Consider the following 15596-nt stretch of genomic DNA (forward strand, 5'->3'; position numbering starts at 1 on the left):
TCACAGAGCCATTTCAGAGCCTGAGGAATATTTTCAAAGAATTTTAAATCAACTTAGTCTTTCTGTACTGAAGTAAAATAAAGTTGGTGACTTACTTAAAGATCCTGAAAGATAATAAATACTTGCAATACCTTCAGTTATTTCATGTTAAATACCCAGTGCTCTTCTTCAAAAATAAGCTGGCTATTTAAAGCTAGAAACAGGGCTAGAGAGATGGCTTAGTGGGTAAGGTGCTTGCCAGCAAAGGACCCAGGTTCGATTTCCCAGTACTCACATAAACCAGATGCACAAGGGTCCATGCATCTGGAGTTTGCAGTATTAGAGGCCCTGGCAAACCCATTTTCTTTTCTCCTCTCTCTTGCTCTCTTTCTCCCCATTTCCACCTGCCTCTTTTTCTCTCTCAAATAAATAAATAAAATATTTTAAAGCTAGAAAGAAATCGCCCACTAGCTTGTGACAGAATTAGTATCACCTTTGTATCAACTACATATTTTTGCCCTGATTCAATTGATACACAATCCCAGTAACAGTATACATACCCCTGTAAGATCACATTCTTTTTTTTTTAATTCTTAATTTATTTATTTGAGAGCGACAGACACAGAGAGAAAGACAGATAGAGGGAGAGAGAGAGAATGGGCGCGTCAGGGCTTCCAGCCTCTGCAAATGAACTCCAGACGCGTGCGCCCCCTTGTGGATCTGGCTAACGTGGGACCTGGGGAACCGAGCCTCGAACCGGGGTCCTTAGGCTTCACAGGCAAGCGCTTAACTGCTAAGCCATCTCTCCAGCCCAAGATCACATTCTTAAAGAAAGGATAGGAAATGCAGGACATCAAAAAGGATGACAATAAATTGAGTAATTTGAAAAATACTATCTGAAGGGTAAGTGCCTAATAGTGTATGGAAAAGACTTCAAGCCAAAATTCCTAAAGTAGTTAATGGATGGTATCTAACAGGTTTTTATTAAGCTTCTCTTATATATAAGGAGGAACTACGAAATTTTTTTAATTTTTCTATTTGTCATTTCTACTATATATATACACATATATACATACACACATACATACTTTTTTTTGAGGTAGAGTCTTGCTCTGTCCTAGGCTGACCTGGAATTCACTCTGTAGTCTCAGGGTGGCCTCGAACTCATAGTGATCCTCCTACCTCTGCCTCCCAAGTGCTGGGATTAAAGGAATGCACCACCATGCCCAGCTTCTCACAATATATTTTTAAAGGTTATTTTAAATCAGAATCACAAAAACAAAACAACATTAATAGTGGAGGCCTGGGTGGGAGGATTATGAGATTGAGGCCAATCTGGACCTCATTATCAAGACACTAGCTCAAAAATATAGTGAAGACTATAACATGACAACAAAAGCTTTATAAAACTGAATGCTGCAGAAAGAGTTTGAATGGGTTTCCAAAGGAATGAGTCTTCTTTCCTCCAATGCTAAGAGAATAGAAACATCTTGGCCTTCTTGTTTTTGTCAAATAGCCTTAAATTTAAAACATGGAACTGAGGCTGAGGCTGAGGCTTTAGCTCAGTGGTAAAGCATTTGCCCAGGATGTTTGAGGCCTCAGTTTTCATTCCCCAGCATAATTTTACAAAAAAGAGGGCTGGAGAATGGCTTAGTGCTTAAAGGTGCTTGCTTGTGAAGCCTAAGGACCCAGATTCGATTCCCTAGTTCCACATAAGCCAGATGCACAATAAATAAAAATATTTTTAAAAACTAATAGAAAAGGAAAGGAAAAAGAAAAAACATGTAAGATTAGAGTTCCCTTGTGGCAATGCTCCCTTAAATAACAACTCCATAATCTGTCCTGTTCCCTGGTGGTCTAGTGGCTAAAATAAAACATGGAAATGCCATTTTAAGCCCGATTACAATGTAAAACTAGTAATATGTTAGTCCAGCAGGTATTTATAAGCTACTTTGGCAAAAATCTCTGGCTCCATTTTCGGGTAACAAAAATCAGGATGCAGGGCTGTAGAGACGGCTTAGCGGCTAAGCGCTTGCCTGTGAAGCTTAAGGACCCCGGATCGAGGCTCTATTCCCCAGGACCCACGTTAGCCAGATGCAAAAGGGGGCACATGCATCTGGAGTTCATTTGCAGTGGTTGGAAGCCCTGGCGCGCGCGCGCTCTCTCTCTCTCTCTCTCTCTCTCCTCTTTCTCTTCCTCTCCCCTTCCTCCCTCCCTCCCTCCCTCTTTCTGTCACTCTCAAATAAATAAATAAAAATACAAAAAAATTAAAAAAATCAGGATGCAAGCCTGGAACCTCTTCCTGCACTCAGTGTCTGCGTCCTTTATTTTGGTTAAGATTCCTGCTTGAAAATAGTCACCACGGAGTATCTGTCTGCATAACCCATCTCATCCCCCTTCAAGGATAAAGGTACAGAGATAAACCACTGACTTAAATCTGCAGTTACTTGGATTGCAAAAAGAGTAAAGCCTGAGAGGACAAACACACAGACACACACCCATAAGGGCAATTACCTATGATAACTAAGGTTATATTCAGGAGTAGAAGTAATCATCTTATAGGAACCAGATTGGTCCCCTGAGGTGATACCAGCTATAACAGCTTCTTACTGGACCAGCTTTCAGGACCAGAACCAAGGCAATAATCACTGAGTACACAAACACATTGACCAGGACTGCTTAGTTATGCATATCTCTTATCCCGTTACCAATTCTTCCTCTATTTAAACCTGAAGCTCTTGTCAGTACCCTGAGGATGAAGTTGGAGTCATTGGATTCCTTTATTTGTAACTCTTTCTAACTCAATGATTAAACCTCCTCCCTACCTCTCCTCATTACTTGTCTCTTTAATAGGCATGAGTATATGGAGAAAAGTGGCCAAGCTTAACTAACTAGGACTGCTGGAGCTGAGACTTTGCCCTGAAACTCCAGTTACATGAGGAATAGAATATTTTAGAAGTATCTTAACTGGTCTGGAGAGATGGCTTAGTGGTTAAGGTGTTTGCCTGCAAAGCCAAAGGACCTCGGTTCGATTCCCCAGGACCCATGTAAACCAGATGCACAAGAAGGGGCATGTGTCTGGAGTTCGTTTGCAGTGGCCAGAGGCCCTGGTGTGCCCATTATCTCTCTCTCAAAAATAAATAAATAAATAAAAGTTATTTTTAAAGGAAATATCTTACCTGCATATTGGAATCAGTCACAATTAAAGGAAAGAAATGGGATCAGGAAAAAAAATACACACACACACACACACACACACACACACACATACACAAAGGTAGCAAATGAATTTTGTATTGGCTCAAAGAGATCTTTGAATAATAAGAAAATTCTGTTGTACTTTCTTTTGTGTGAAATGAGTTTTTAAAAAACATTGAAAGTACCAATCAATAAATTACTGTTAGAAAATATGGTACATAAGCCACAGTGTTTAGCTGTCAAGAACAAGGATCTAGCCAGGTGTGGTGGCACACGCCTTTAATCCCAGCACTTGGGAGGCAGAGGTAGGAGGATCGCTGTGAGTTCAAGGGTAGCCTGAGACGACATTGTGAATTCCAGGTCAGTCCTGGCTAGAGCAAAACCCTACTTTGAAAAACAAACAATAGAAAAACAAAACAAAACCAAAAAAAAAGTGATGTTCTGTCAGTGTCATGAATATAGAGTCAGAAGATGCTATGTTTTCACATATGGGAACAAAAAATTATTTCAAAGCAGAAGCACTAAAAGTGGTTGAAAGGAAGCAGGGAGATGTTTCAAGGGTGGGTGGGCATGAAAAAAAGTTGAAAACTTCAGAGAGCTTTCATAGTTGAAAGTAATGGAAAACCAGAAGGCTCAACAGAAGAAAATAGGCTCCAGAAAAAGAAACTTGACTGATACAGGAAATGATGCTCAATCAATATTTAACCACTTAATTGTTTATTCACAAAAACATGAGGACAAGTTCTTATTAATATTCATGAGGTACACCTAATCCTTGAGCTATTAATTCACCACAAATTTTGACAGATTTTTTTAATATTCACTTAGTTAGTATTAATATATAGTTTCATAAGCTTAATGGAACTGAGCAGGTCAGAAGAAATAATGAAAGAAACATCTACTTGTACAAAGAAAGGCAAAATAGTCCAGTCATAGTACAGTGGGCCCAAAACAAATATAATTATGTGTTGCCTAAGAACAGAAATATATTCTGGGAAATGTGTACCCGGATGATTTTGCTGTATGAATAACCTAGAGTGCACTTACATAAACTAAGGTGGTTTAGCCTTAAGCTGTATGGGATACCACATTGCTCCTAGACTAAAACCTGTACAACATGAATACTGTAAGAAATTCTACCACAGAGCCAGACATGGTGGTGCACACCTTTAATCCCAGCACTTAGGAGGCAGAGGTAGAAGGTTCACTGTGAGTTCAAGGCCACCCCGAGACTACATAGTGAATTCCAGGTCAGCCTGAGCTATAGTAAGACCCTACCTTGAAAGACCCCCCCCCAAAAAAAATAATAGAGACCAATTGTCAGGTGTGGTGGCACACACCTTTAATCCCAGAACTTGGGAGGCAGAGGTAGAAGGACCACCATGAGTTCAAGGCCACCCTGAGACTACATAGTGAATTCCAGGTCAGCTTGGGCTAGAGTGAGGCCCTACCTCGAAAAAACAAAACACAAAAAAAGAAGGAAATTCTACCATAGTACTAACTATGTGTGTCTAAACAAAGAAATGGTATGATGAAGGTATACTATAAAAGATTTTGTTTATGACATACTTGTCTGGGGCACTTGCCATGAATAGAGTTTGCAGGGTTGGAAGTTGCTCTGGAAAAGTCACAGTGAGTAAATGTGAAGGCCTAGGACATTACTGTACCCTACTATAGAATTTATCAATACTCTATCTTTACTTACATAATAAATTTATAGAATTTGTTTTATAATAAATATAAAGAATGTTTCAATAAGTTAATCTTAGCTTATTGTAACATATTTACTTTATAAGCTTTTTAAATTTGTAGAACTTTACTGGCCCTTGTAATCAAACTTGTATGGATTAATGATGAGATGTCCTCCCAAAAGGGTCATGTGGTGAAGGTTTTTAGCTAGGGGTGCTCTTGAGAGGTGACTGAATCATGACAGCATTAACTGAATCAATGGACTGATTCATTTCAAAGCCGAATGTGCTACCAAGAGGCGGGCCTAGCTAAAGGAACTAGATCAGTGGCGGCATGCCTTTGAAAGGGATTCCTTGTCACCAAACTATCCTTTTTCCCTCTCAGCTCTCTGGTTGCCATGAAGTGAACTGTGTTTCCTGCACCATGCTATTCTACTGTGTTATTTGAGCCTTGCCAGAGAATAACTGAGCAGGCTGCTGTTGATGATGATATATTAAAACTGTGAGCCAAAAAAGCATTGTTTAAAATTGCTTCTCCCAGGTATTTTGTCACAGCAATGAAAACAGCATAGGGCTTAAATATTCTTTCTTTATATCCTCATTTGGCAAGCTTTTCTATGTTATTTTAATTTTTTTGCTTTTACTTTTTAAGCTTTCTACATACACAAAATCCAAAAGCACACAAACATACACAGTAACCTAGGCCTACACATGGAAGAAATCAAAGAAAGAAGCATCACTGTCCTCCACCTCTGTATCTCCTACTACTGAAAGGTCTGCAGGCAATGTGTTTAATGCCCATGGAGGTGTCATCTCCCATGGGGACAATGCTGCCTCTGAAATACTTCTTGAAAAGGCCTGTCTGAGGTTCTTCTTGAGGGGTTGACTCCATTTGCTTGGTTTGTTTCTTTTTGTAATTATAGACTTGCTTGTCAGCAGACATATACCATGAACATTCTTCTCTATTAATGAAAACCATTCAATGCTAGAGTTCATGTTTTCAAAATATTAAGGGGCTTGATAAAGTTTACAAAGATCCCTTCACTAGAATTTTCTTGAGGATTATTTTCCTTTTCTCTTGCCTCTTCTTCGGCCATGTGTTCATTAAGGAGAAGATTCTCAGTTCCACTAAGTTCTTAGGGGACCACTACAGTACATATGGACCCTTGCTGACCAAAACCTCATTATAAGGCATGTGATCATACATAAATATAACTGAAAGCACTTCAATCAGTAGGATATAACTGGAAAACCATGAATCATAGTACTTATATGCAACACTGTTCAATATGATAATGTGACTTGCAGGGGAGAAGTTTCATGGTCACATGTATTATAAGAGAACCATAGTTAATAACTTATGGAAAGAGCACAAGAAAAAATTTAAAAATAAGAACATCTGAAAGCAGCTAATGGTAGAAATATCAGTACAACTACACTAATAAGTTAAATATGTATTTTGCTTCTCCGTGAGTAATTTCATTTAAAAATTATTTTAGGAAGCCAGGCGTGGTAACACATGCCTTTAATCCCAGGACTTGGGAGGCAGAGGTAGGAGGATCACTGTGAGTTCAAGGCCACCCTGAGACTATATAGTGAATTCCAGGTCAGTCTGGGCTAGAATGAAACCCTACATTATTTTAGGGCTGAAGGGATAGCTTAATGGTTAAGGTATTTGCCTGCAAAGCCAAAGAACCCAGGTTCAATTCCCCAGGACCCACGTTTGCCAGATGCACAAGGGGGCACACATGTCTGGAGTTTGTTTGCAGTGGCTGGAGGCCCTAGCATGCCCATTCATATTCTCTCTCTCTTTCTCTTTCTCTCTTTCTCTCTCTCTCTCTCTCTCTCTCTCTCTCTCTCTCTCTCTCTCTCTCTCCCCCTCACTCCCTCCCTCCCTCCCTCTCTCTCCCTCTTTCTCTGTCAAATAAATAAATAAAATATATAAAAATTATTTTTAAAATTTTATTTTACTTTAATGCATACACACATACATACACACACATTTACTCCAGGGCCTCTAGCCACTGAAAACAAATGCCAGATGCTTACACTACTTTATTGCAACTGACATACATAGATAGCTTGGGAACTGAACCCAGGATGGTAAACTTTGCAAGCAAGCATCTCTGAACCACTAAGGCATCTTCCCAGCCACTGCTCAGGTGAGTAACTTTCTATTGCTCACCAAAAGTTGCTATGTATGAAACAACAGGTTGTAATCTCTCATACAATTACAGCTGAATGAGCAAAAGTTTTGGCCCAAAGATTTTGTTTCTGTGCCATGTCCCTTTCTCACTCAGTCCACTTCTATGCAATGTAACCCTGCACAATTTCTCAGGACATGATCATAACAGCAAGCTTCTCACACAAACTGCTTCTAGCCCAGTCCAGGCAAATCTCTTTTTCACCCTCACAAGCCAAACCTTACAGTCCATAGTTCTTACTGCATACAGGTCTTTGAACTCTGACCAGAATGGTCCATGCAAGCTATAATTATAGCACTGCAAGGTGTCACTTAGGCCAAGATTTCAAATCCTTCCACATTACGCTTGAAAATCAGTTCCAAAAAGCCAAAAACCACACAGTTAGGTGTTTAGCAGGAATGGCCCTACTCTCAGTACCAATTTTACTGTTGCAGTCAGGTTCGCATTGCTGACAGAAAACACCTGACCAAGAGCAGCTTGTGGGGGAAAAGGATTAATTTGGTTTGTGGACTCCAGGGGAAGCTTCATGATGGCAGGAGAAAATTATGATATGAGCAAAGAGTGGACATCTCCTCCTGGCCAACATTAGATAGACAGCAAAAGCAGGAGAATGAGCCAAACATTGGCAAGGGGAAGCTGGCTATAACGCCCATAAGCCCACCCATAACAATATGCTGCCTCCAGGAGGATTCAAGTCCCAGATTACCATCAGTTGGCAACCTAAGCATTCAGAACACAAGTTTATACCACCACATGGGGCATATCAACGGGGGGGGGGGGGGGGGGGGGGGGGGCAGATCTTGGAGTCTAGCCCTATTGTATGTTAAGGAGAAGACCTGGAGACCAGCTCTAAGGTGTGATGAAAGTAGTTTGGAGATGTGTTTCTGCTTGCTAGTGTTGATGTTTGCTTGCTACAGTTGTTTCTCTCTGCTTGGATCTATCAAAGTAAGCAGCTTCTTCCACGATTGATGGAGTTTCCTCTGGATTTTTTTTAAGCCTGAAATAAGCCTCTGCCTCTCATAAGCTGTGTCTGGTTAGATGTTTATCCCAGGAACAAGGACCTGACTGCAATAGTCAGGAATGAATTTGAATTTATTGTTATTTTTCTCTATACCCCAGGCTTTGTTTTCTAAGCTCTGTTATTATGAAATTTCAATGAAGAGCTTATCCAGTTGTGATTAGGCCCTGAGGAAAAATAGATTACGCTACACATGAGATGAATTTGTACCTGACAGTCCATTTAATAATTTACAATCAAAGTAACTACCAAGCACACTAATGCTCACATTGGCCAGTCAGTGAATTCTTTATTTCAGAAGGAAGTCAAGTTGAGAAATCAAATGAATGAAGATCATAAGGCTGCTTGATGATGTATGAAATCAGAGCTAGAACCAGCTTCCCCATGTCATTCAGGTATTCTTATCCACTGGTCTGTGTATGCACTCATTTTAACAAGCTTGGCGTTTCATTATTTCCCCAGTCTTCCAATTTTAAACACTCCAAGTTGCTGTTTCATTTTTAATTATATAGAGATTAATGTCAAAATTCCCTGATTGCTCTAGCAGGTGCTAATCTCCCCTTTAATACTAGTGGCTTCAGACTGTATCCAACCTTTCTAACATAAAACAGACTTTATCAATACTGTCCGTAGGAAAAAGTAAGTAGTCCTTTCATTAAGTGCTGTGTTGTTTATGTACTTATAAAGTGCTTCTACACAGAGTTAAATGAAGAAGTAAAACATTCTTAGCCCTTTAAAATATAAAGAGTCTATTGTATATCAAATAATTTCTTCATTCATCTATTTTAAAAAAGAGTTTTCAGGGCTGGATAGATGTCTGAACATTAAGGTAGTTGCCTGTGAAGCATAACAGACTCAGGTTTGATTCCTCAGAACCCATGTAGGCCAGGTGCACATGGTGGTGCATGCATCTACAGTTTGTTTGTAGTGGCTGGAGGCCATGGTGTGCCCATTCTCTCTCTCTCTTTCTCATAAATAAAAGTTTTCAAAATTGAAATTACCATTCCTTTTTCATAAAACCTTTATGATAGCCATACTGAATAAACAAATGACTTAAATACATTCTGAAAGCCATTATTAATGCTATTTATAAGAATACACCAGTGGAAGCAAACAAAAAGCAAAGTTGTAAGGATTTCAGTTGGGTTTTAAGGCAGAATCTATTAGTTGTTAGACTGGAATTTATTCCATATGATAGTCTAGATATTTTGTCATCTGTTGCAGTAAGGTTCGCATTGCTGGTAGAATCACCCAACCAAGAGCAGCTTGTGGGAAAAAAGAGGTTTGTCTTGGCTTATAGGCTTGAGTGGAAGCTCCAAGAAAGCAGGGGAAAACAATGGCATGAGTACAGGGTGGACATGACCCCCTGGCCAACATAAGGTAGACCACAGCAACAGGAGGGTGTGCCAAACACTGGCATGGGGAAACTGGCTATAATACCAATAAGCCCGCCCCCAACAATACACTCCCTCCAGGAGACGTTAATTCCCAAATCTCCATCAGCTGGGAATCTAGCATTCAGAACAACTAAGTTTATGGGGGACACTTGAAACAAACCACCACATTCTACTCCTGGCCCCCATAAACTGATATCCATGCATGATGTAAAATACAATGTATTCAGTCCAACTTTAAAAGTCCCCATGATGTTCAAACATCCCCATAATCCAAGATCTTTTAACTGAGCCATAATAACAAAAACTAACCCCATAAAAACCACAATGGCACAGAATAAACATTCATGCAAAAGATGGCATTGGGTAAAGAAATACTCAAGAAATACATGATTTAAACAGGGCAAACACCAAACCCTGTAGCTCCAAGTCTAACAACTCTTGCAAATCTCCAAGTCCAATAATTCTAATGAGCAACAAGCCTCTGGACTTCCAATTCCACCCCTCCAGCGAGGCTACTCACACTTCTAGCAAACTTCATCCGTGGTTGGCAGCTTTCCTTAGCAGCTGTCACGTGGTCCTGGCATCTCCACTGGGTCTCCATTGCAATCTATGGTTCATCCTCATGGCCCCATGGGGTCTCCATGCAGGCAACCAGAAAACCTACTTGATACTGCCCATGGCCATTTCCAAAACATAACACCATGTTACAGACTCAATGACCCTTTCTTTCCAGCATTTCTTATACTCCATAATACCAAGTAGGGTGCCAATTTGTTAATCCATGGGGGGGAGGATAAAGCAGATTTTGAAGAATAGGACACTCCTTGAGCACTCAGGCCCATTCAAAAGAGTTTACATTTTTCCTGTTGCCCCAGTGCAGGTGAGCTGGCCCAATCCCAAAGGTTGTAATCTCTTAATTGCAGCTGAACAGGCAGCAGTTTTGGCCTAAAGATTTCATTTTTTTCTATGCCATATCCCTCCGCTCACACCAGTTCACTTCTATGCAAAGAAACCCTGCACAACTTCTCAGGACATGGGCATAAGAGTAAGCTTCTCACACAAACTGCTGGCTCAGTCCAAGCAAAGCTCTTTCTCACCCTCATAAGCCAAACCTCACAGTTCATAGTTCTTACTGCATTCAGGTCTTTCAACTCTGACTAGAATCAAGCTATACTTAACAAGGCATCTCTGAGTCCAAGGTTTCAAATCCTTCCACATTCCTCTTGAAAATCAACTCCAAAAGGCCAAAGCCACATAGTCAGGTGTCTAACAGCAATCCCACTCCTCAGTACCACTATACTGGTGCAGTCAGGTTCACATTGCTGGTATAAATTGCCAATCAAGAGCATCTTGTGGAAAAAGAGAGGTTTATTTTGGCTTACAGGCTTGCGGGGAAGCTCCATGATGGCAGGGAGAAATGATGGCATGAGCAGAGGATGGACATCACCCCTGGCCAACATCAGATGGACAACAGCAACAGGAGAGTGTGGCAAGACGAACCTGGCTATAACACCCAAAAGCCCGACCCCAGCTATACACTGACTCTAGCAGGCATTAATTCCCAAATCTCCATCAGCTGGGAAGCTAGCATTTAGAACACCTACGTTTATGGGGGACACCTGAAGCCAACCACCATATCATCTAAACAGTTAAATTTTTTGATGGCAAAGACCTTGCTTTGTTCATTGTTATATCTCCCATACTTGGCAGAATGTTTAGCACAAAGCAAGTACATAACATATAAATTTAAATGGATGGATTATGGTAGATAAAGGTATCATAATCTCATACTATAGTAACAGTAACTAATACTTATTGAGTACATCCTATATGCTATTTCCTATTTAGGAGTTTTAACATGATGTGTAGTGTAAACTCATTTAAATCCCTAACAATAGGATAATCAACTCCATTATACAGATGAAGAAACTGAAGCATTCACAAATGTAGTAACTTGCTCAAGGTACATTAAGAAATGATGCATACAGCCTGAGATGCTGTCATACCTAATAGGCATCTTAAGGACTGTACAATAGGGAAGGTGGGGCTGGAGGGGAAGGTAACAGTGGGGGGGCACAAAACTGGATCCAAATGGAACTGGTACCATAAAATCCTATATCGTGAAAGACAGACTAAGAGGTTGAATCTTCATCAGGTCCTTAGAGGTAACACCTAAATCAAAGGGCCCTGGAGAGGGTATGAAGAAGACTAACCTTAATTTTCTCCTGCTTCTTCTCTCTCTCCCTCTTTCTCTCTGTTTTCTTTCCTTCTCTTTTATATTACCCATCTCTTTCTTCCTTCTTTTCCTTTGGCACTGACCTGTAACTCCCAGAACCAGGATGCAGATAACATCCACAACAAGCTGTTGATCAGAAAGACCTATAAGGTTTCGCAAAAGAAGACAGAATTCTGTCAGAGTACTTGATTAATGGTAAGACCCTTCTGCAAAAGATACCATATGCGGTTGGTATGGAACATGGAGAGACCTGATGGGAATCTGGAAGAGAACAAGTCCCCAGTTAGCTTGTATAGTGCCAGAAGATGCTACATGAGCTACTGGGGGAAAATGGGCAGCAACTCGAGGTCTAAGATACTCAACAGCAAACAACCTGACAGGATGCTCACCCAAGTGCAATAGTGGCATACAGCCATGGTAGGTAACCAACTGCTCTTGGATTGGCTAACAGATCCACTCAGTGGAACGGAACCTACAGCTGGAACTGGGAAACAAGTCAGAACCATATCAAAAATACGAGCCCACTCTCCCATATCAAGCTCCCACCATTCTTGGGTTACAAGAGGGCTTACACTTATTAAATTCTCTCTAAAATAATAATGATGATCCTATTTATCCAGTGCTGATTTCACTGTCTATTAGAGAATCTGCTTCTCATTTTCAGATGGATGCAGAACCTGAGGAGAGAATCTGCCCATCTTACCTCACCAGGGCCCCAGCTGGAACCACAGAAGAATTGGGGAAATGAGCAAGAGTGCAACTTTCTTGGTGAACTTGGTATCAGCACAAGGGTGAAAGAGATAGATACAGAAAACACTCAACTCCTACCAAACTAGAAATCCAGAAACATAGAGGCTCCCAAAACCCCATCACTGAAGTAGACCTAAAATGAACCCAACATGGCTCAGGAAAATTCAATGAAGAAGGGGTGAAAATATTGTTAGAACCACAAATTGGGACATTATACACAGAGACATTGCCTCTTTCCTATAACTGATGGCTATCCCCACAATGCATGACCCACAATCCTCATGGGGATAACTGTCATTCCCAACAAGGAGGGTCCCTTGTGGGGCAGGGAAGAGGGTAAGGATACCAACATGTGCTGTTTACATACTGAGTATGTACATAACTAATAAAGAAAAAAGAAGTGATTCATATCCACAGTCTAAGCACAATTCCATAATAACTTTTCTCACTTGGTCTCTAAACTCTATTATTTTATGATTCCATTTAGTTAACAAGACTAAAGGAATATAATGATGGCAGAAGAAAAGGAATAAAGATGTAAGGACTAAAGCTTTGTTATATACTACAGGAAAGAAAACCTTCTCCAAGTTTATATTGTTTCAACTTAAGAGCAGTGAGTACTAATTCTTTACTAGTTAACATATTTTTGGTTGATCATTATTAGCAACTATCCTTAAGTGGCCTAAAAATGAACAAATATCATGTCTAAGATTAACACATGGACAAGTGAATACCACTACTTATCTTAATTTTTACAAATCTGATCAAATGATACTTTGCTATTTCTAAAGACTGACATGAAGTACAGTAACATAAAAAAGTGGAACAAAACCATGACCATCAAATGCTTCAGTTACTTGAAATTGAAGAGCTTCACTAAGAATCACAGATACAGAAATAGAAGCACTGAAATCTTGTCATACCAGTTATCTCCTGCCAATAAAATAACTAGCATTTACTTATGCCTCTACATTTTACAAAGCACTATTGCATAAATTTGAACACCAACTCAGAAAACTTCAATTCTACTTAGTGATAGCCCATGTATACCTAGAGTGAGAGAGACAGGGTCAAACCAAGAGAAGAAAATAAAGGCAAGCTCAGAGAGAAGGACCAGTTGTAGAAAGATGTAACAGTATTCTGATGGTATCTTCACTCACTTAAAAAAGAATACTGCAATATTTTTTTTAAATTTATTGGCTCTACTTTAAGCATGTCTGTAATAAAGTAGATAATTAAATATATCAGGTAGACAGAGGTTTTACCATGAAGCAAAGTGATAGTTTAAGACCTAAGTACATAAAAGGGAAGATATTACTTTTAATACAAAAAGTATTTTTATTTATTTGAGAGGGGGGAGAAAAGGCAGACAGTAAGTAACTAAGTATGGATGCACCAGGGCCTCCTGCTACTGCAAACATACTCCAGACATATGCACCACTTTGTGCATCTGGCTTTATATGGTGTGGAAGTTTGAATGTATGTCCCCTATAGACTCAGGTATTTTATTAAAGCTTATAACTTGGGCCTCCAGCTGCCAGGGTGGATGAGTTATCACTAGAGGTGGATCCTGGAGTCCAGCTAAAAGGGGTATTTAGGGGTAGATCTGAATTCTAACCAAAGGGTGTGGAGAGCAGTCTCAGTTTCAGTGTACTGCTTGCGGTTTGGTTGATTTTCTCTTTGCTTGGGATCTGCCATTGTTGGAACTTCCCTTGGATTTGGATGTTCATCCCAGAAACATGAGGCTGAGCCATCAGGTTTTCAGGCTTTACAAGCAAGCACCTTTAACTGCTAAGCCACTTTTCTAGTCCATGAAAATTATTTTTAAGTATCAAATCTAACTTGTCTTATTTACAATGCTGGGTTACCTAACCAATAAACATAACTAATGTCACTTCAGAGGAATAAAACTTTTAGGACAGACATAGTGGCACAAACCTGTAAACCCAGCACATTTTTACGCCAAGGCAGGAAGATCCTGAGTTTGAAGCTATCTCATAAAACCAAAAACAACAGCAATAAAATATTTTGGTCAATGAATGACATTTTTTTTATACTCAACCATAATTTCTGTTATAAGCCAAAGAAAATCTCATTTTTGTAATAATAATCAATTCATGTTTTTGTTTTTTAACACTGCAAAGCATATACTCAATCAAAACGTGCCAGAATATGATAATCTTAAAAACATTTACCTTCTATGCAAGTACAATCAACAAAAACTTTTAGTTACTTTTCACTCTTTTTTAAGTTAGCACACAAAAATATGTTATTCACTCTTACCCCTTCTTTTGGATCTGTGTGGAGTCCTCCTCCTGCGTGACCATGCCAACATGTTCTCTTTTCTATCAGGGGCCATGCCTGGAGAGCCTAGTTGAAAATGACATCAAGGAGTCTATTTGTTAGCTATCACAGAATTTACAGTGTTTAAAAATCTTTTTTTTTGTTGTTTTTTTTTTTTTGTTTGTTTTTTGAGGTAGGGTCTCACTCTGGCTCAGGCTGACCTGGAATTCACTATGTAGTCTCAGGGTGGCCTCGAACTCTCGGAGATCCTCCTACCTCTGCCTCCCGAGTGCTGGGATTAAAGGCGTGCGCCACCACGCCCGGCTAAAAATCTTTTTTAAACAACCTAATCTAATGAATGTACCCCCAAATTCAAAGACATTGTTTTCAGCCTCACACATTAAATCAAAATACCTTCTGAATTAATCTCAGAACTAAGTTTATGCAAGTAATATTGTGATGTAACAAATACTCAAGTCATTTAAAAGTTGCTTTTGTACAACTGATCCTTTATCTAATTATTCTGGCTCACATATTTATTTAAAAACAAAAGGTATTTTTAATACTTTAAGGTCTGTCTTATGCTCTGGACATTTGCATATATGTATGCTTCTTAAAAATATTAAATAACCTTATTTATTTACTTATTTGAGGGACAGAGAGAAAGAGAAAGAGGCAGATTGAGAAAGAGAAAGAATGGATACAGCAGGGTTTTGAGGCACTGCAAACATGCATCCACACTGGCTTTACGTAGGTACTGGGAAATCAAACCTGGGTCCTTTGGCTTTGTAGGCAAGTGCCTTAACCACTAAGCCATCTCTCTAGCCCCATGTTTGTTTTTCT

The 15596-nt window shown here is 39.6% G+C and overlaps 1 protein-coding gene across 2 annotated transcripts in view; it reads right to left on the reverse strand.

The window, feature by feature from the left end:
- Window positions 1-15596, reverse strand: part of Abcb7 (ATP binding cassette subfamily B member 7) — a 128075-nt gene that overhangs the window by 60773 nt on the left and 51706 nt on the right. For both annotated transcript variants that reach the window (XM_004666986.3, XM_045140418.1), the window contains one exon: window positions 14754-14840. In XM_004666986.3, the coding sequence (XP_004667043.3) occupies window positions 14754-14840 (87 nt within the window). The remainder of the gene's footprint in view (window positions 1-14753; window positions 14841-15596) is intronic.

This window comes from Jaculus jaculus, chromosome X, assembly GCF_020740685.1.
Source record: "Jaculus jaculus isolate mJacJac1 chromosome X, mJacJac1.mat.Y.cur, whole genome shotgun sequence".
NCBI lineage: Eukaryota > Metazoa > Chordata > Mammalia > Rodentia > Dipodidae > Jaculus > Jaculus jaculus.